The 22,086-nt window shown below is 44.1% G+C and overlaps 1 protein-coding gene across 1 annotated transcript in view; it reads right to left on the bottom strand.

The window, feature by feature from the left end:
- Positions 1-22,086, bottom strand: part of SIMC1 (SUMO interacting motifs containing 1) — an 88,063-nt gene that overhangs the window by 35,381 nt on the left and 30,596 nt on the right. The window contains exons 2-4 of the mRNA XM_017341586.3: positions 6,286-7,800; positions 5,420-5,652; positions 4,285-4,354 (exon numbers count right to left, since the gene is read on the bottom strand). Coding sequence (XP_017197075.3) covers positions 4,285-4,354; positions 5,420-5,652; positions 6,286-7,800 — 1,818 coding nt within the window. The remainder of the gene's footprint in view (positions 1-4,284; positions 4,355-5,419; positions 5,653-6,285; positions 7,801-22,086) is intronic.

The following is a 22,086-nucleotide window of genomic DNA, read 5'->3' as shown; positions in this document are numbered from 1 at the left end:
ATGGGGTGTGGGTGTCCCAAATGGCATCTTAACCCCTGCACTAAAAGCCTACCCTTTGATTGTCATATATTAAACCACCCTTGCATTCCAAGAATTAATCCCACTTGTTCACAGTATATATTCTTTTAATGTGCTGTTGAATTCAGTTTGTTAGTATTTTGTTGAGGATTTCTGCATGAATATTTTATCAGCTATATGGTTTGTAGTTTCTTTGGTATCAGGGTAATGCTGGCTTCTCAGAATGAGTTATGGTGTATTTCCTCTTTTTCAACTTTAGGAAAGGCTTAAGGAGGATGGATATGAATTCTTCCTTAAGTGTGTGTTAGAGTTATCCAGTGACGCCATTTAGTCCTGGGGTTTTTGAATACTGGTTCAATTTTTTTACCAGTTATCGGTCTATTTATATTTTCTATTTCTTCATGATTCAGTCTTGATAATTATGTGTTGCTAGGAATTAATCCTTTCTTCTAGGTTATCCAATCTGTTGGTATTGAACTGTTCATAGTGTTCTTTTTATAACCCATTTTATTTTTATGGCATAGATTGTAATGTCCCCTCTTTCATTTCTGATTTTCTTTTAAGATTTTATTTATTTATTTGAGAGGTAGAGTTACAGACATTGAGAGGGAGAGACAGAGAGAAAGGTTTTCTTTTCTTTTTCTTTTCTTTTCTTTTTTCTTTTTTTTTTTTTTTTTTTTTTTGACAGAGTGGACAGTGAGAGAGAGACAGAGAGAAAGGTCTTCCTTTTGCCATTGGTTCACCCTCCAATGGCCGGCGCACCGCGCTGATCCGATGGCACAAGCCAGGTGCTTCTCCTGGTCTCCCATGGGGTGCAGGGCCCAAGTACTTGGGCCATCCTCCACTGCACTCCCTGGCCACAGCAGAGAGCTGGCCTGGAAGAGGGGCAACCGGGACAGAATCCGGCTCCCCGACCGGGACTAGAACCTGGTGTGCCGGCGCCTCAAGGCGGAGGATTAGCCTAGTGAGCCGTGGCACCGGCTGAGAAAGGTTTTCCATATAATGGTTCACTGCCCAGATGGCTGCAACGGCCAGAGCTGGGCCAGGAGCAAGGAGTTTCTTCCAGGTCTCCTACATGGGTGCAGGGGCCCAAGCACTTGGGTTATCCTCTACTGCTTTCCCAGGCCATAAGCAGAGAGCTGGATCAGAAGAGGAGCAGCTGGGACATTTGGGATGCCGGCACTGGAAGTGAAGGCTTAGCCTATTACGCCACAGTGCAGGCCCTTTCTGATTTTCATAATTCAAGTCTTTTTTTCTTAGCTAACCTAGCTAAGGGCTTGCTAATTTTGTTGATCTTTTAAAAAACCCAACTCTTTAGTTTCATTTTCCTATTAATTCTTATTTTCTATTTCATCTATCTATGCTGTATGTTCCTTGCCTCTGAAAGGTCTGGGTTCAGTTTTTTATTTTAGTTTCTTAAAGTATAAAGTTAGGTTATTGATTTGATATCTTTCCTCTTTATTAATGTAAGCATTTAGAGTCATAACTTCCCACTCAGCACTGCTTTTTTGCATTCCATAGGATTTTATATGTTGTTTTCATTTTATTTTGTTTCAAGGTATTCTCTAATTTCTCATGTCAATTCTTCTCTGACCCATAAGAGTGAGTTTAGTTCCTCCAAATTTGCCAGTTTTCTAGTTTTCCTTCTGCTATTGATTTCTATTTTCATTCCATTGTCATTGGAAAAGATATTTAGTATAGTATCAGCCTTTTTATTCCTTGTAAATCTTGTTTTGTGGTCCAGTATGAGGTCCATGGGGAGAAAGTTCTAGGTACACATGAGAACGATGTATGTTCTGCTGTTGCTGGTTGGTCTGTTCTTATATGTCTATGTCCAAGTGGCCCACAGTGTTGTTAAACTTCTCTATTTCCCTATACTTTTCTGGTTGTTTTATCTATTATTCAAAGTGGGGCACTGATGTCTCCTATTACTGTGTTGCTATTTCTCCAGGAGATTGGATGTTTGGTGCATAAATATGTATTTATGACTGGTGAAACAAACCTTTTATTATTAAATAATGCCCTTCTTTGTCTCATAATATTTATGACCTTAGTCTTTTTGTATGACATTAATATAGCCACCCCTGCTCTTTTGGCTATCATTTTTTTAAAAAGATGTATTTATTTACTTGAAAGAGTTAGAGAGATGGGAGACACAGAGATATCGGTCTTCCACCTGCTGGGTCACTCCCCAAAGGGACTTGAACTGGTGTTCATATGGGATGCCAGCATCGCACCCTGCTGCGCCAGAACACTGGCCCCGTGCGTGTGACTTTAACGGTCTCAGCTTCCCCAATGTCTTGTCCGGATTTATTTTTCAGGAGCCAGCAATCTCTTGCTCTCCCTGGCATCCTCACCTGTGGAACTGAAGCCTTTCTGTAGTTCTAATGTGTCGCAGTGCTCACCTCTGTTTTCAGCATCTTTGGAGCTATACAACTGTTCCTGTTAGTGCTCTCCGTCTGTGAAGACAGGCATCAGTCCCTCAGGCAGCTACCAGGCAAGCTGGCATACTGGATGCATGGTTTACTCTTTTGTTTCTGTCCCGGGGAGGACTTGGATTACATGAGGTTTCCTCTTGGTTATACCTGATCATGCAGATTATAGGCGTGGACATGTAAAATTCCTTTTTCAATGACATACTTTCTTGGTTATGTAATGGCCCGGGCACTGCAGCTTCTGAACTGGTCTCACAAGGGGATTCTGACCCATAGGTTGTTGTTAACTTTGTGTCTCCATTGGGGAACAAGGGGCTGGGGCATGCTAGTCAGCCACGCTGCTGATGTTTCCCAGATTATTCTTACTTAAAGTCCTCTGTTATTTCACCCCAATCTGGACTACCTGCTGCCGAGGCCTGCTATTTATTGTGATCTTTGTTTTATTTTTTACTTATTTTAAATTTTTTAAAAAAGATTTATGTATTTGAGTTACAGAGAGACATGGAGAAATGAGAGAGAGAGAGAGAGAGAGAGAGAGAGAGAGGTTTCCATTCACTGGTTCACTTCTCAATAGCCAGGGCTGAACCAGGCGGAAGCCAAGAGCCAGGAGCTTTCTGTGGGTCTCCCACGTGGGTAGCAGGGGCCCAAACACTTGAGCCATCTTCTCCTGCTTTTCCCAGGCCATTAGCAGGGAGCTGGATCTGAAGAGGAGCAGCTGGGACAGGAACCGGCACTTATATGGGATGTCATTGTTGTAGGCTGCAGTTTTACCTAATATGCCACAACACTGGCCTTTGCTGTGATCTTTGTTTTATCCAATTGCTTTAGGGTGAGCAGACAGAAAGCTGGTAATGGAGCTTAGGAATCCTTAAAGGTCAAAATGTAGAAGACTTTTTCTCAGAGTACCATTTCTGTATCAGCTCTTGCTACTAGTGATGATTCTTTTAATTTCTTTATAAAACGAATCTTCTGACTTTTTGCTTGAAGGGTAGGCAACTTAGCTATTGAAATAACTATGCTCACAAATGGCGAGGTGACTGCTTCATCTGCAGATCTTCCAGAGAGTCCCGCCTACAGCCCATATCTGATTCCTAATACCTACTGTATGTTAGTGCTGAGTTTAAAACTTCTGGGGTTGGCATTGTGGCACAACAAGTTAAGCCACTTCCTGCAATGCTGGTATCCCACATGGGTGCTGGTTTGAGTTCCGGCTGCTCCCTGTCTGATCCAGCTCCCTGCTAATGCACCTGGAAAAGCAGCACAAGATGGCCCCTGCCACCCACGTGGGAGACCTGGAAGAAGCTCCTGGCTTTGGCCTGGGCCAGACCTGGCCATTTTGGCCATTTGGGGAGTGAACCAGCAGATGGAAGATTCTCTCTCTCTAACTCTGTCTTTCAAAATAAATAAATAAATATTTTTAAAAAAATTCTTTGGTGCTCTAAAGAGATTTCCTTCCTCCTTGGCTGCAGCTTCTCCCACATGTATTTCTAGCCTGTGGGTTCCTGCACAATTTCACTCTTATGTTTTCTTTAGGTCTTCCAAATCTTCATTCAAATCTATGGTTCTTTCCCTTATTTTTATGGCTGTGGATTTATAACTTTCTCTATTCCTTTGCTAGTATTTTTAGTGAGATCTCAAGGTAAAGGATGAGTGAATATATTGGCTCTTGAATTGGAAGGTAGCACATATCATTTCAACAGGAATGTTTTTGTGAGGATGAAATGATCAGGAGGGAACAATGGTATAGACCTTACTCCCACATTTGCTGTTACTTTCCTTTAAAGCTAAAATTTCCTCTGCAAAATATACACCTTCATAATTGTTAGGTTACCTCTTCCTCCATGACATAGGTGAGCAGTTTCCAGTCCCACTCCACTGTCTTGGCATTGGCTGGGTGTAGCCTGAAAGTCAAATGACATCAATTACAAATTTGGAGAATTTAGTGGAAGAAGGGGTGGGATCTGGGAGACGAGAGAAGGATGAAGCCTCCCCTAACCAGGCTCTTGCCCACCCTCGGGGACCATACCATGTGGATCTGGGTGAAGTGAAACTTTGTTGTTTTTTACTACCCATATCCACTCCCCTTTTTGGGAACCATTAGTATTCCAGTTTTGTCTTGAAGTCAACTCTTTTCTATTGTTAGCTGGCCAACTTTACCTACCAGCACCCCTACTTGAAACATGTGACTTCTTGAGCTAATCTACCCTTCGGTTCACAATGACTGGCTCAAAGATGGGTTCATGTCCCAGGTTAGATCAATTAAATCCCATCAGGCTCCATTTCAGAACTCTCATGTGACTATAAAAGAAGTATACTCTCGCCGGTGCCACAGCTCACTAGGCTAATCCTCCGCCTTGAGGCGCCGGCACACCAGGTTCTAGTCCCAGTCTGGGCACCAGATTCTGTCCCGGTTGCCCCTCTTCCAGGCCAGCTCTCTGCTGTGGCCCGGGAGTGCAGTGGAGGATGGCCCAAGTGCTTGGGCCCTGCACCCCATGGGAGACCAGGAGAAGTACCTGGCTCCTGCCATCGGATCAGCGCGGTGTGCCAGCTGCAGCGGCCATTGGAGGATGAACCAACGGCAAAGGAAGACCTTTCTCTCTATCTCTCTCTTACTGTCCACTCTGCCTGTCAAAAAAAAAAAAAAAAAAAAAAAAAAAAAAAAAAAAGTATACTCTCCCACTGAGAGTGTCACAAATGCCTGAGGCTAAAGGCTACCTCGTGGAACCCAAAAAGAGAATCAAAGCAGAGTGGAAAATTGGATCCTGGTCACCATTTTTGGTTATTTCCAGGTTTCTAATGACTGTAAGTCATTAAATTCTCTTTAACCAGTTGCAATTCATCTAACACTAACATATTAAATCACCCTCCCTAACAGTTAGCTGAATAAAGCTTAGGCCAAGGAAGCAGAGGCCTAAATCCAAGTTCCCCAGAGGTTTTTGCTGAGAGCCAGCCATGAGGGTTCATACTGTTGAATCTTCATGAGGAGCATGTAGGCCTCCTTCAGGACATCGCCAGTCTCAGAGCCACTGAGCAGGATTTTCTGGATGATGTGAGCCACAATTTCTCTGGGTGGATAATGCTGGGGTGACACAAAGTCCATCAAAAATTGCACAGTCCCCAGGGGAAAATTTTCTTCAATGGTGTTTGTCACCATTCTTAGTCTTCGAAGAGGGATGGGTTCTAATTTTTGACCCTTGTTCTGTAGAGATAAAGAGAAAGAAATTAGGATGGATTTCCACAGAACATAACAGGAGGTTTCTGGAGCAGGTTTAAGGCAGCAAAGTTTTTCATGCATTTCAAATGTTTTAAAATTTTTTTTCAAAAAAACAAAAGCTTTATTTAAAAAAACCTGATGATATGGGAAGAAGCTTATTAAAGTTAAAAAATAAGAATTCAAAATTCTACATATAACATGATTTTATCTGTTAAAATAGAGCATAAAGAAAATACAAGGGTCAAGAGCTAGCTTGAATTTATTGCTGGGGTGAGGATGAAAAGAAATCTAGGAGCAGTTGTGATTTTACATCATATACGGAACTGGGGTTAAATACACTTCGTTGTTAGGAGAATAAACCTACTTGTTTTCACAGACAGCAGCAGATTTTAAGTTGCTTCCTGTCCTTTGGCCCTCCCTCCCTCTCCAAGCAGGACTTGCACAGTGCCAGTTTAAGTGTGGGGCTGAAATCTGAACTCTGATGTTACTCTCCGCAGAATGATCTGCACAATCATCAATACTTGGCTGTCCTCTCATGCGTGGCCTCCAGCCATGCCAACCTTATCTTGCGCCTACAGCAGGGATGCCTGGGCCCTAGGGGAGGATGCATGAGCTCACCTCTCTTGTGTCTTTGTCTGGAATCAATGTCTGGAAGAAGAGGTGATGTACTGGAGGTCGTAAGAAGTACTTCAGTCTGTGCAGGCATGGTTTGTTGAACAGCCCACCTTGTGGTGTTCGTGCATATACCTGGGCAGTCCTGGGGTTGGCAGGCTCTGACCGTGCTATCTCTTTTCTGGCTGGGGTTTCTGGGACTGAGAGCCAAGGAACTTTCTCTAAGGGAATTTCCGACTGTGGAGATGGTGGGCTGGAAGAGCAGCTCAAAGAGGATGGAGTTGAGATATCCATAGGAGTGTCCCGGTTCTGGACGTCATTCTGGGGAGAGTCAGGCCTGCCTGGTGGGAAGCGATGCAAGTCTCCTGGTAGGTGTGGGAGGTCTCCTGATGTGCACATCACGTTTCCAGGGGAAGGCAGCACATCTGTTAGCGGCATGCCTCCTGGTGACGGTGACGCATCTCTCGGTGATGGGGGCATGCCTCCCGGTGACGGTGGCACGTCTCCTGGTGATGGTGGTATGTCTGTTAGTGACTTCAGTGCATCTCCTGGTGATGTTGGCGCACCTCCTGGTGATGCTGGCACACCGCCTGGTGATGCTGGCAGGTCTCTCAGTGATGGCAGCACATCTCCTGGCGATTGTGGTACCTCTCTTGGTGACTGCGGCATGTCTTGAAGGTGTGTTACATCTTGTGGATATGTTACGTTTTGAGGTGGGCCTGGGATATCTTGAGGCAGGCCCACCGAATCTTGAGGTTGGCTCACTGAGTGCTGAGGATGCCACAGTACGTCTTGAGGTGGGTCTGGCATAGTCTGCTGTGGGCATGGCACTTCATGAGGAGGGCATGGCATTTCTTGAGGTGGGTGAGGCAAAGCTTGGTGCTGGCGCTGCACAGTCTGTGATGGGCATGACAAGGCTCGTGGTGGGCATGAGGCGGCTCTTGGTGGACAGGGTGAAGCCCTCAGTGGGCAGGGCAAGGCTCTCAGCGGGCAAGGCAAGGCTTGTGGTAGGCAAGGCACATCTTGCTGTGGGCATGGCAAGGGTGCCCTTTGGTTGTTGCTGCAACTATTACCATTATTGCTTCCTGGGGAGAGGGAACTCCCATCTGAAGACAGCTGTAGGTTTCCCATGAAACTGAGGTCCCCTTTGACTGTGGATGAGCTACAGTTTGGCTCTGCTGGATAAACAGAGTCCTGACTGATGGATGGTAGCAGGGGAAGAGGACTTTCAAATGTGGTTTCTTCCAACAGGTCCAAATCCACAGGATCACTGTTAATGATTCTCTGGGCTGCAGGCTGAGAACTTCTGTCTACAGGTCCTCCTGTCACCTCTTTGCTGGAGAGGCTGGGACATGTCTGAAGACTTGCTGGTTCCTTCTGGGAAGGAGCAACAGGTTCTAAAGTCAAGTCAAAAGTAGCAATAGGTCTATTCTCTTCCTCACTTCTTGTTAGGTCGATCACACAGAGCCCATTGCGATCCTTTGCCCTTGGTCTGGTCTCTCTGGTTAAGTCAATGAAGTCCTGTTGAAGGATTTCGAGAAGAGAACACGTTAAGTAAGGAATGTCAGCTTCATCTGAGAAGATTAAAGTCTTAGCTTTTAAGGATGAGTATTGCCTTACTTTTCCATTTCACTACTAATTTATAAGTCTTGTACACATAAGCATTAGTTTATTTTCTTGTTCTACATCTTGCTACTGTCAAAGTTGTCAGTTTCTATACCTTCTGAAGTTATCCAGATGTTACATGCACTCACTAGTGTGAGTGTCATGGCAAGACTTTTCTGGTCCAAGGCGTAGAAGATCCTCCAATCTTAAGTTATAACATAAAAAGTAATCTTTGTTTGGAAAAGCAAAGGATAAACAAAAACAGGAACTAAATAAGAAGGAAAAGTAATACAAGAGAACCTATGTGCTAAGAACATGTTGAGTGCTTTCACCTGGTATTTTTTTTTTTTTTACAGGCAGAGTGGACAGTGAGAGAGAGAGACAGAGAGAAAGGTCTTCCTTTGCCGTTGGTTCACCCGCCAATGGCCACCGCGGCCAGCACGCTGCGGCCGGCGCACCGCGCTGATCTGATGGCAGGAGCCAGGTACTTATCCTGGTCTCCCATGGGGTGCAGGGCCCAAGTACTTGGGCCATCCTCCACTGCACTCCCTGGCCACAGCAGAGAGCTGGCCTGGAAGAGGGGCAACCGGGACAGAATCCAGCGCCCCGACCGGGACTAGAACCCGGTGTGCTGGCACCGCAAGGCGGAGGATTAGCCTAGTGAGCCGCAGCGCCGGCCTTCACCTGGTATCTTCAATGTTCACAAGGACCCTTTAGGGAAGGCGTTATCATCTCCTTTACACAGAAGGGAAACTAGAGTTTAGAGGGGTGAAGTTATAAGGCCTGAACAGCTAAGTAGCTGAGCAGATATCCAAACCCAGTTCTGTCTCATTTCCCTCTAAGGCCTGGGAATGCATAGCTTCATTCAATATGTAATCACCCTGAAAACAGATATGGACTACAATAAGGGTCATAAAAGCAACAGTGCAAGTCTGAGCTAGACTAAGTCATGGAGAATGTCCTAGCTTCACTTCTCTTCCTGGTGAACTGAGAAGGCAGCTCACACAGTCACTACCCACAGGTAATCAATCCGCACGCCACCAAACACTGCTCTCTCTTCTGAGTGTCTTCTCGCTGAGTTGGGTATCACTGCTGTTGGTACATCAGGGTCCTGAGGCTGGCAAAAACTACTGCTGCCACCAAAGCTCCTGTGTTATTTCCCTCTCTCTTTTTTACTCCCCATGTTATTTCTCTTAATATGAACAGAGCCTTCAAAAAGTTCATGGAAAATGCACATTACAGAAAAAACTGCATGGATTTGAAAAATTTTTATAACATTATAAATTTATATTTTAATTCCATATGCCAAGAACATTTTGAAGTATTCATGTAGATGTGATAGTTACCACTATCAATAGCACAGAAGGGACCAGCATTGTGGTGTAGCAGGTAAAGCCAACGCCTGCAACGCTGGCATCCTATGTGGGTATTGGTTTACGTACTGGCTGTATCTTTCCAAACCAGCCCCCTAATGGTGGCCTAGGAAAAGCAGCAGAAGATGGTCCAAGTGTTTGGACCTCTGCCACCCACGTGGGAGACCCAGATGGAGCTCCTGGATCATGGTTTTGGCTTGGTTCTGCCTTGGCTGTTGTGGCCATCTGGGTAGTGAACCAGTGGATGGAAGACCTCTCTCTCTCTCTCTCTCTCTTTAACCCTGACTTTCAAATAAAATAAATAAATCTTTATAAAAACCAGCACAGGATTCTAGGGGGTCAAGTGAGAAATTGGCATGGACCTCATGCTGGAATAGGAGTTGCGTGGAGAACTGTGAGATCTCACGCTCAAGAAGCAAATCATACAGCACCCGTGCTGCTGGTGACCCTGAGAACCAGCGGAACTGAACACACGGATAGCTAAAAGGCAACTGAAGGTCTGAACTCAGCTCCTCCCTCACGGCCGCTGCTATGATGTGACATTACCATGTCTCTCCCATTTAAAAGCCATCAACAATTCCACATGAGTTACAAGATAAAAGTGACATGCCATGGTATGGCTTAAAAGGCCCTTCATGGGCCAGTGCTGTGGCGGAGCAGGTAAAGCAGCTCCTGGCTCCTGGTTTCAATCAGTCCCGCTCCGGCCATTGTGGCCAACTGGGGAGTGAACCAGCGGATGGAAGACCTTTCTCTCTCTCTCTGCCTCTCCTTCTCTCTCTGGGTAAATCTGACTTTCAAATAAATAAGTAAATCTTTTTTTTTTTTTTTAAAGACCCTTCATTATAAGGCTTGCATTTTCTTTTCACCTCTCTGATTGCTCTTCTTCCTCACATGATCAAATCACACTGAACTAGTAGAGATCTCTACACGTGCCCTGCTTTCTCAAGTATCTATCTGTACAATGTTTGCATATGTCTTTTCTTTTACCTGAAGTGACTATTATCTCTTTGATTATTTAGAAATGTCTTGGTTTTCAAGACTCAGCATAGATATCTTCCAGATTGGGGCTGGCATTGGGGTGCAGTGGGCTGAGTCTCTGCCTGGGATGTTGGAATCCCATTTTGGCACTGGTTCAAGTTCTAGCTGCTCTGCTTCTGATTCAGCTGCCAGCTAATGCACCTGGAGAAGCAGCAGAAGACGGCACAAGTCCGTGGGCCCCTGTACCCAGGTGGGATACCTGGGTGGAGTTCCAGGTTCCTGGCTTTGGTTTGGCTCTGTCCTGGCTGTTGGGGAGTGAACCAGTGCATGGTGGAAAATCTCTCTCTCTCCCTCTCTATGTAACTCTGCCCTTCACATAAATAAATCTTTAAAAAATTACAGATCAGTTTTTATCCCAGGTTTGATTAACCCTTCCCTCCCTCATGTCCCCGCTTGCTCCTCTCCCCAAGAATTTAATGATACTGAAAACAGAAATCCACTTACCTCATTTTCTCATTGGTTATTGTTAGTACAGATAAATACTATTTATTTATGTATATTAACCCTGTATCTTGAGACCTTGTTAAGTTCACATACTCATTTGAACAAACTTTTTTTTTGGTAGATTTCTAAGGTTTTCTAAATAAACAGTCATATTCTGTAAATAAAAGTCTTCTGTTTTTTTTTTCTTTGTAAGCCAAACTATCTACTTTTATTAAAGATATTTTTCATTAACAATCATGGTATTGTTTAACAAACAGGACATGGGCAGACAACCATTAACAGTACAAAATAACTTTCCAATCTCTCCTTCAATGGACTACCAAAATCAGATAAGTTACCATACACCTAATAAAACCTTTGATGTTCAGAACAGGAAACTTTTATTTTTTTTAAAAGATTTTATTTATTTATTTGAGAGGTAGAGTTACAGGCAGTGAGAGGGAGAGATAGAGAGAAAGGTCTTCCATCTGTTGGCTCACTCCCCAAATGGCTGCAACGGCTGATCTGAAGCCTGGAGCCAGGAGCTTCTTCTGGGTCTCCCATGTGGGTGCAGGGGCCCAAGCACTTGGACCATCTTCACTTGCTTCCCAAGGCCATAGCAGAGAGCTGGATTGGAAGTAGAGCAGCCAAGACCAGAACCGGTGCCCATATGGGATGCTGACGCTGCAGGCGGAGGATTAACCTACTCTGCCACGGCACCAGCCCCCAGAAAAGGAAACTTTTCAATTGAAGGTTGACATTTCACATTTAGCTTTCTTGTTTAACAACTTTTCGTGTGCTGACCTGATTTCCAGGAAATGAAATGAAAGTGGCAGAATTATCACTGTGAAGACACAGAATCTAGAAAAAAAAGAAAAAAACACGCTTCTTTTGAGGGTTGCCACCTCAATAGTGTCATGGGCAAGCCCAGACTGCCTGAAATTCTAGTATATGATCTTTTTGGGGGTCAGGTCCCAACAAGTCTCTGGCCTTAAGGGAGGTAAGTCTATGCTGAAGGCAGATAGGGAGAGACAGACACAAAAACAAACTTTAGGGTTTTTGCACCACAAGGTGGCTATGTATGTCAGCATCAGGGAACTCCTCCTGGGGGCCAAGAGAAAGTCTTTCACAACTAGAAGTGAAAGGTGTTCTCCTCCTCATTGATTCTGTTTCAGATACATTCTGTCTGTGACATATGCTCCTTCCCTAGGAGAGGATCCTGAAGTGTTCTGTGTGTTAACAACAGAGCTTGAAAAGCAGGTAAAGCAGAGTTCTGCATTTCCATAAAAGTTGATAAAAATGGTATGTCAAAGTATACAGCTCTCAAAAATGCATGCATTTCACTTAGCATCTCCAGTAAGTTCAGCTTTCTGGGCCTTTTCTGTTTTGGCATTTCCATCTCCTGCAGGGTTATCGCTATCCTTGCCAGGATCAGCCTTTCTCCCCCTTTCCCTTTGGGTACCCCCTTTCTTCTCTGTAGGGGTGTTTTTAGGCTTGTTCTGGTTTTGGAGGAGCAGGTTTAGCCAACAACCTGTGGTTTGCCCTTAATGCTTCAGGGATGCATCAGCATGTGGGCTTTGGTTGGTCTGGTGGTCATTCTTGCCGCTTCTTCACAGTAAGTTTTCCTTCTTGCTTTCCAATTTGTTTTCCTTCCTTTCCTCCCTCCCTTCCTTCCTTCTTCCCTTCCTTCCTTCCTCTCCTTTTCTCTCTCTCTCTTTCTTCCTCTCTCTCTCTACCTTCTCACAGTGGCTAAGGCATCCAGCGTAATTCTGAATAGAACTGTTGAGTGCAGACATTCTTACCTTATTTTTGAATTAAAAAAAAGTATTTCAGACTTCCATCAAGTCTAATGTTAGCTACGGGTTTTCATGGACGCCCTTTATGAGGTTGGAGAAGTTCTCTTGTTTCCAGTTTACTGAGAGTTTTAATTGGGAATGGTTGTTCAATTTTGTCAAATGCTTTTTATGTACCTGTTGAATCAACCATGATTTCTTCCTTTCTTCTAGTACTGTCTAAATTTATATTGATTGATTTTCTAACATTAAATTAACCTTGCATTCCCGGGAAAATTTCACTTGGCTAGAATGAATTTTTGCATGTTGTTTCCTACTCTTATAATTTCCTTCTCTGATTTGCCATCAGAATAAAACTGACCTCATAAAATGACATGAGAACTATTCCCATCCTTCTGTTTAGGTTGTGTTGGAATGTGCTTTCTTGAATGTTTGGCAGAGTTTACCAGTGAAGCTGGTTATACCAGAAATTTGCGCTATAGTAAAGTTACAAATAAATATTATAAATTCAATTTCCTTAGTATACATAGGGCTTAAATATTTTTCTTTTCTTTAATTTTTGTGACTTTTTCCAGGAATTTGTCCGTTTCACTTAAATCATCAAGTTTATTGGCATAAAATTATTTAATGCTTTTTAATGCAATACTGTGTATATAGAATTATTTACTCCCAATTCTTATTTTTTAATTCCAAGTATTAGTAACTTCTATCTTCTACATTTTTTTTTGCCCCTGATCAGTTAGTTTATTTATTTTATTCATCTTTTCAAGGAACCAGTTTTTCATTTTCATCTATTCTTTATTATTCCCTTCCTTCTACTTTGGATTTAATCCCCCTCCTTTTTTAAAGATTTATTTATTTATTTGAAAGGCCGAGCTACAGAGAGGCAGAGGCAGAGGCAGAGAGAGAGAGAGAGAGAGAGAAAGGTCTTCCATCTGCTGGTTCACTCCCCTGATGGCCTCAACAGCTGGAGCTGCGCTGATCCCCCATGTGGATGCAGGGGCTTGGGCCATCTTCCACTGCTTTCCCAGGCCATAGCAGAGAGCTGGATCAGAAGTAGAGCAGCCAGGACTCAAACGGGTGCCCATATAGGATGGCAGCACTGCAGGCAGAAGCTTTACCTGCTACGCCACAGGTGCTGGCCCCTAATTTCCCCTTCTTTTTCTAGCTTCCTAATCTGAAAGTTTAGATCACTAATTTTAGATTTCTTTTCTTTTTTTAAGATTTATTTATTTATTTATTTGAAAGTCAGAGTTACACAGAGAGAGGAGAGGCAGAGAGCGAGAGATCTTCCATCCGATGGTTCACTCCCCAATTGGCTGCAACGGTCGGAGCTGTGCCGATTGGAAGCCAGGAGCCAGGAGCTTCCTCCGGGTCTCCCATGCGGGTGCAGGGGCCCGAGGACTTGGGCCATCTTCTACTGCTTTCCCAGGCCTCAGCAGAAAGCAGGATCGGAAGAGGTGCAGCCAGGACTAGAACTGGCACCAATATGGGATGCTGGGGCCTCAGGCCAAGGTGTTAACCCACTGTGCCACAGCACCGGTCTCTAGATTTTTTTTCTAACACTAGCATTTTTTTTTTTTAAAGGCAGAGTGGATAGTGAGAGAGAGAGAGAGACAGAGAGAAAGGTCTTCCTTTGCCGTTGGTTCATCCTCCAATGTCCGCTGTGGCTGGCGCGCTGCGGCCGGCGCACCGCGCTGATCCGATGGCAGGAGCCAGGTGCTTCTCCTGGTCTCCCATGGGGTGCAGGGCCCAAGCACTTGGGCCATCCTCCACTGAACTCCCTGGCCACAGCAGAGAGCTGGCCTGGAAGAGGGGCAACAGGGACAGAATCTGGCACCCCGACCGGGTCTAGAACCCGGTGTGCCGGCGCCGCAAGGCAGAGGATTAGCCTAGTGAGCCGTGGCGCCTGCTTGTTTTTTTTTTTTTTTTTGACAGGCAGAGTGGACAGTGAGAGAGAGACAGAGAGAAAGGTCTTCCTTTGCCGTTGGTTCACCCTCCAATGGCCGCCGCGGCTGGCGCTGCGGCCGGCGCACTGCGCTGATCCGAAGCCAGGTCTCCCATGCAGTTGCAGGGCCCAAGCACTGCACTCCCAGGCCACAGCAGAGAGCTGGCCTGGAAGAGGAGCAACCGGGACAGAATCTGGCGCCCCGACTGGACTAGAACCCGGTGTGCTGGCACCGCAGGCAGAGGATTAGCCTATTGAGCCACAGCACCGGCTAACACTAGCATTTTAAGCTAAAACTTTCACTGTAAGTACTGCTTTGTCTTCATCCCACATTTTTTTTTTTCAAGATTTGTTAATTTGTTTTGAAAGCCAGAGTTAGAGAGAGACAGAGAGAGATAGAGAGAGAGGGAGAGATTATCTTCCATCTGCTGGTTCACTCCCCAGATGGCTGCAATAGCCAGTGCTCGTCCAGGCTGAAGGCAGGAGTTTCATCCGGGTCTCCCATGTAGGTGGCTAGGCCCAAACTTGGGTCATCTGCTTCTGCTTTTCTCAAGCTATTAGCAGGGAGCTGGATCTGAAGTGGAGCAGCCGGGGCATGAACCAGTGCCCATATGGGACGTCAACATCACATACCCATAACACTGGCCTATCCCACAATTTTTAACACGAAGTTACTTTATGAACATGAAGTTCAAATTCTTTCATCAAAATCAGAAAATGCTGTTAAGATTTTAATCCTTTGAAATACAGTGAGACTTGTTTTACATCCTTACACATGGTGAATCTTCCTGTGCACTTCCTTCTGCAGCTGTTGGTTTTGGTTCTATAAATAGCAGTTAGGTCGTGGTGGCTGATAGTATTTTTTAGATCTTATTTAATTTTGGAGGGATTCAATGTGGTATCAACTACTGAGAGAGCAGTACTATGAGTGTGGCTTTGATTATTTTCCTTTGCAATTCAGCTTGGTTTTGGCCTCATTCAGAAACTGCTTATTAGATTTATTTACACTTATAATTGTTACATATTCCTAATGTATTAGCTCTTTTATCATTAGGAAGCATCTCTCTTAAGTTTCCAGCTATGCCTCCTTGTACTGATGTCTGTTTTTTCTGGCAATAATAAAGGTTCTCCAAAATTTTACACATACATATTTGCATGGTATATTTTCCTTCTATCTGTTAACTTTCAGTGTTTTTCTGTCTTTGTATTTCAAGTTATCTTGCATATGGATGAAATATCTCATGCAGATAGTACACACTTTTTTTTTGTCAAGTCTGATGATCTGCCTTTTAATTAGAATTTTCATTCACTTATACTTAACTATTGACATGTTTGCTTTTTAAAATAAAAGCTTATTTATTTTCATCTAATTGACAGAGAGAGCCAGCCAGCCAGCCAGCCAGATCTTCTATCCACTGGTTCACTCTCCAAATGCCTGCAACAGCCACAGCTGGGCCAAGCCGAAAACCAGGAGCCCAGAACTCCACCTGGATATCCCACCAAGTCACCATCTTCTGCTTCCCAAGATGCACTAACAGAAAGTTGTATTGAAAGAAGAGGAGCTAGGACACAAACTGGAAATTCAGCCTGGGATGTGGGAATCTCAAGTGGTGGTCCAACCAGAGGTGCCTCAACCCCTGTCCCAACATGTTTGTTTTTGTGTCTACAATCACACTGCTTCCCACTTGTCCTACCTGTTCATTGCTTCTCTGACCCTCCTTTCCCATCTCCCTTCATGCTAATCGTATTTATCTGGACATTCTATTTTAATTCCTCTACTGAGTTTCTAGCTATCTCTCTTCTTAATTCCTTTATTGGCTTTCTAACTATATAACTTTTTAAGTATATTTTTAGTGGTTGTTCTTGAGACTACAGTATATAAATTCAATTTATTCCAGTGTGCTTAGAAACATACTAGATTACTTAAAGTGAAAATACAGGAACCAGTATCTGGCATTGAGGCACAGCAGGTTAAGCTGCCTGTGATGCCGGCATCCCATGAGTTCTGGTTCGAGTTCTGGTTGCACCATTTCTGATCCTGTTCCCTGATAATGCACCTGGGAAGGCAGAGCAAGATGGTCCAAGTACTTAGGCTCATGCCATTCATGTAGGAGACCTGGATGGAGTTCCAGGCTCCTGGCTTTGGCCTGGCCCAGCCCTGGCCATTGCTGCTATCTGGGGCGTACACCAGCAGATGGAAGATCCTCAAAGCTTAACTTTCTTGTAGTGTAAGTCTACCAGTGAAAAATTCTTTCAGTCTGTTGATCTAAAAATGTCTTTTTTTCTTATTTTTGAAGAATAATTGTGCCAGAAGCAGAATTCTTGGCTGAAAGACTTCCATCATTGAATATGTCAGTCTTGTCTTTGGCCTGTACAGTGTCTGATAAGATGTCAGATATTCATTGCACTGTTGTTCCCTATATCCTTTTCCTCTTGATAGGTAAGGTATGGTTTTCTTTGTGTTTATCTGGCTTTGAGTCTGCTTTACTTCTTGGCTCTGTATGTAAATTTTTTCCCATCAAAACAGGATATTTCGGGCATTTTCTTTCAGGCATTATTTCTTAAAGCCTTTTCTACAACCTATACCTAACCTCTGAGACTTTAATTAGACCTAAGTTGCATTGATTGGTATTGTTCTACATATTTCTCAGGTTCTGTTCAATTGCACTCCATCTCCCCTTCCTCCCCACCTTGAAATGGAGTGGTTTTGGCCGGCGCCGCGGCTCACTAGGCTAATCCTCCGCCTAGCGGCGCCGGCACACCAGGTTCTAGTCCCGGTCAGGGCGCCGGATTCTGTCCCGGTTGCCCCTCTTCCAGGACAGCCCTCTGCTGTGGCCAGGGAGTGCAGTGGAGGATGGCCCAGGTGCTTGGGCCCTGCACCCCATGGGAGACCAGGAAAAGCACCTGGCTCCTGGCTCCTGCCATCGGATCAGCGCGGTGCGCCGGCCGCAGCGCACTGGCCGCGGCGGCCATTGGAGGGTGAACCAACGGCAAAGGAAGACCTTTCTCTCTGTCTCTCTCTCACTGTCCACTCTGCCTGTCAAAAAAAAAAAAAAAAAAAAAAAAAAAAAAAAAAAAAAAAGAAATGGAGTGGTTTTTATTGACCTACTTTGAACTTCACTATTTCTTTTGTCAATCTGCTGTAAAGCCTATTTTTTTTAAATTTCAGTTACCATATTTTTTGTCTCTTTAATTTGTTTCCATTTCTGTTAAGATCGCATTTTTTAACTTGTTGGCCATATTTATATTTGTTTTCAAACTTTTGATAAGTCCAACCCTTAGATTCACTCAAGGTCAGTTTCTGTTGACTATCCTTTATCCTCTCTGAGTAGAAGTCACACTTGTCTGCTTCTGTGTAGGCCTTAGGTTTGACTGTGTACTTCTAAGAATTGTCCTGTTTTTCTTTGTTGTCCTTCAAGTGGATACTTAATTTGCCTGGAGTCCAGCTGCAAGATTTGTCTCCCTTGCATAACATAGGTATTGATACCTTTTTGCTCTGCTAGCCTTGACTTTGTCCCCTGACATTTCAGGCACCCCAGATTTCAACTTCCTGTCACTGAACTTGAAAATGATTGGAGAATGCAGTTAAAAAGTAGCAAACTCACAGAGATTTCCCCATGTAGGCTTTTAAGAAATTATTTATTTATTCATTTGAAAGAATTACAGAGATGGAGAGACAGAGAGATTGATCTTCCATCCGCTGGTTCACTCCCCAGATGGCCACAATGGCTGGGGCTGGACCAGGCTGAGCTTTATCAGGTTTCTCACATGGATGCAGGGGCCCAAGGACTTGGACCATCTTCCACTGTTTTCCCAGGCCATTAGCAGGGATCTGGACAAGAAGTGGAGGAGCCAGGATTTGAACAGTCACCCATATGGGATGCTGGCATGGCAGGAGCTGGCTTTACCTGCTACGCCATGATACCAGCCCCAATGTAGCTATCTTCTAAGACTAGATGATTCCTCCCTCACCTTTGCCAGATTTTTCATTTAGCCCACATGAAGTATTTTAACTGGCATGGAAAGCAGTTTCAAAGATTGGAAGGGGAATCCAAGTGTATTGCTTTTTAAATCTTGGAAAGAGTTGGCTGCTCCCCTCTGATGATTCCATAGCACACTGTACTTACTAATAACATACAGTGTATACCACAGAGAATTTTGAAGAGTATTTGATTATCTTCCTCCTATTAGTCAAACATCTTTTTTGGTATCTTGTATCCTTAGTACCTAAGGATATTTATTACTTGTGGACTCCACAAGTAATAAATAAATGTAATCTAATAATATTTATCTTTTCATCTCATCTCATCTCATTGTCCTAACTCATAATTAGATAATTTGCATTACTATGACATTTTATTTTAATTAACTGCTCACAGATAACACATTATCTTTCCAGTTTTTGTAGTTGTGTTGAGGGAAGAGAAATATAAATGAGTAAGGTTCCCTAGCATTTGATATCTGCAGAGTTAAACTAGGTAATAAGTCCATCAGGGTTGCAGTGAACTTTATTTTCAGACCCAGATATCTCACAAAAGCCTTGTGGGTAAACTTTATTCATATTTGATAGCTAAAAAAACCCTAAAGCTCAAAAAGCAGAGCACTTTTCTTCTGAAGTTTTAGACTGGCTTATCTCAGACTCTTCTCTACCAGTAAGCTGCTAGCCCAAGCTTAGCTTCCACTGATGGTGTTGAGGGTGAGATTTGTTGCTCACCATTCCAGTTTCAGCTAATTGTTTCTTGTTTTTTTTTTTTTTTTTTTTTTAAAGATTTATTTTGAAAGGCAGAGTTACAAAGAGAGAGGGAGGGAGAGAGAGACAGAGAGAGAGAGAGAGAGAGAGACAGATAGAGAGACAGAGACTCTTCCATCTGTTGATTCATTTCCCAAATGGCTACAACAGCTGGGGCCAGGCTGGGCAGAAGCCAGGAGCCAGTAATTTCTTCTGGTCTCCCAAATGCATGGCAGGGGCCCAAGCATTTGGGACATCCTCCACTGCTTTCCTAGGTGCATTAGCAGGGAGTTGGATTGGAAATAGAGTAGCCAGGACTTGAACCAGTGCTCATATGGGACACTGGGGTCATGAGTGGTAGCTTAACTTGCTATGCTACCCACCAGTCCCCAGCTACTGGCTCAATATTTCTCCTCCACAGTGCCTATTTAAAAATCATCACTGAAAAGAGTTTCCTACTAGCACAAACTGGGTCAATTTATGAATCAAAATAGTAATTCAACAAATGGTGCTGAAGAAACCAGACACCCATAGGCAAAAATATGAACCTTGATCTAAGTCTCATGCCTTGTGTGAGTAGTAAACATTTTGTTTATTTTCAAAGTAAGGTGTTTAGCTGTGAATAGACAACTAGTTAGTGTGAAAGGTACAAGCAGCTAGCTAGCATAATAGCTAGGTTACATGTACCTGGGAAAGTTCTTAGGCAAACAGTATGCTAGGAGTAGCCAAAATAGCTGAAGCAAATGCTGGGAAGACTGTACCCCATAGTATTCAGCCAGTGAGAAAGTGGGGGAAGGAGCCGTGCACTAGGGAATAAATTGCTTGATGAGACTGCATGGGGTGTGCTGGCCCACCAGGCACCTGATCTTGCAAAATAGTTGATAAAGTCTCACTTTTGCTGCACTTCCTGAGTCTGAGTCCTTCCTTTAAGTGGACACATGAGGTTGTTTCTCACACTTGTATCAAAATTAACACACACACACACACATATATGTGTAATATATATATGTATGTAAGTATAAGATACAAAACTATAACTCTCTGTCCCTCCTTCTCTGTCTGTAACTCTGCCTCTCAGATAAATAAGTCTTTAAAAAAGGTGGCGGGCACAGCACTGTGGCATAGTAGGTTAAGTTTCTGCCTTGGTGCCAGCTTCTCATATGGATGCCAGTTTGAGTCCTGGCTACTTCAATTCTGATCCAGCTCCCTGCTAATGGCCTGGGAAAGCAGTAGAAGCTTTAGATCATATCACTCAGTAACAGCATCCTTATTTGGATTTGATTTCAACTATAAGAATAAGAAGTATGGGGCTGGCGCTGTGGTATAGTAGGTTAATTCTCTGCCTGCGGCGCTGGCATCCCATATGGGTGCTGGCCAGATCTAGTCCCTGCTGCTCCTCTTCTGATCCAGCTCTCTGCTATGGCCTGGGAAAACAGTAGAAGATGGCCCAAGTCCTTGGGCCCCTGCATCCGCGTGGGAGACCTGGAGGAAGCTCCTGGCTCCTGGCTTTGGACTGGCCCAACTTTGGCCGTTGCAGCCATTTGGATGCAAGACCAGCGGACAGAAGACCTTTCTCTTTGTCTCTCCCTTTGTCTGTAACTCTGCCTCTCAAATAAATAAAATCTTTGAAAAACTATACCATGTAAGTAAATGTCCTTTTTTATTTTATTTTTTTTATTATTTTTTGACAGGCAGAGTTAGACAGTGAGAGAGAGAGAGAGAGAGAAAGGTCTTCCTTTTTCCGTTGGTTCACCCCCCCCAAGTGGCCGCTACGGCCAGTGCATTGCAGCCAGTGCGCTGCGCTGATCCAAAACCAGGAGCCAGGTGCTTCCTCCTGGTCTCCCATGCGGGTGCAGGGCCCAAGGACCTGGGCCATCCTCCACTGCCTTCCCGGGCCACAGCAAAGAGCTGGACTGGAAGAGGAGTAACCAGGACTAGTACCCGGTGCCCCAACCGGGACTAGAACCCGGGGTGCCGGCGCCACAGGTGGAGGATTAGCCTAGTGAGCCACAGCACCAGCTGTAAATGTCCTTCTTACAAAGTATTTATATGTCAATACATGATGTTTACAAGTTATTCTTTTCATTTTTAAAGATTTATTTATTTTATTTGAAAGACAGTTATGGGGGGGCAAGGGGCAGAGAGAGACACTCCCCAAATGGCTACAATGGCCAGAACTGGGCTGATCTGAAGCCAGGAGCCAGGAGCTTCTTCCGGGTCTCCCACATGGGTGCAAGGGCCCTTGAACTGGGTCCAAACTCTGCTGCCTTCATAGGCATACCAGCAGGGAGCTGGACAGGAAGTAGAGTGGCCAGGGCTCAACCAAACCAGTGCTCATATGGGATTCTGGCACTGCAGGCAGTGACATTACCTGCTATGCCACAGTGTCGGTCCCTACAAGTTATTCTTAGATGGTTAGGAAAAAACACAAACACACACACCCACACACAGAGAACCAGGGAATATGATGAATATGGTAAAATATTAATTTGTGAATCTGAGGTAAGAGACATGAGAGTTTTGTATTATTCTAGCAACATCCTATAAGTTTTAAGTTATCTCAGTTTAAATGACTATCTTAGTATTTCACTGCATCTCATGATTGGTTCAATGGCTTAGTATGGTAGAATGTTCAATGTTTTCTTCTTGTGGGCATTAAAAATTAATTAATTTTCATTTGTTTGAAAGGTAGAGAGAGTTCTTCTGTCTACTGATTCACTCCCCAGATGTCTACAAGAGCCATGGCTGGGCCAAGCCAAAAACCAGAAGCCTGGAATTTAATCTGGGTCTCCCATGTGGTTGGCAGGGACCCAAGTACATGTCCCATCATATGCTGCCTCCCAGGGTTTCCATTAGCAGGAAGCTGGATTGGAAGTAGAGGAGTGGGACCCATACCAG

Source organism: Oryctolagus cuniculus, chromosome 6 (genome assembly GCF_964237555.1).
Source record: "Oryctolagus cuniculus chromosome 6, mOryCun1.1, whole genome shotgun sequence".
In the NCBI taxonomy this organism is placed as follows: domain Eukaryota; kingdom Metazoa; phylum Chordata; class Mammalia; order Lagomorpha; family Leporidae; genus Oryctolagus; species Oryctolagus cuniculus.
Note: the sequence above shows the minus strand (reverse complement) of the source record. Positions and strands in the feature narration are given on the sequence as shown.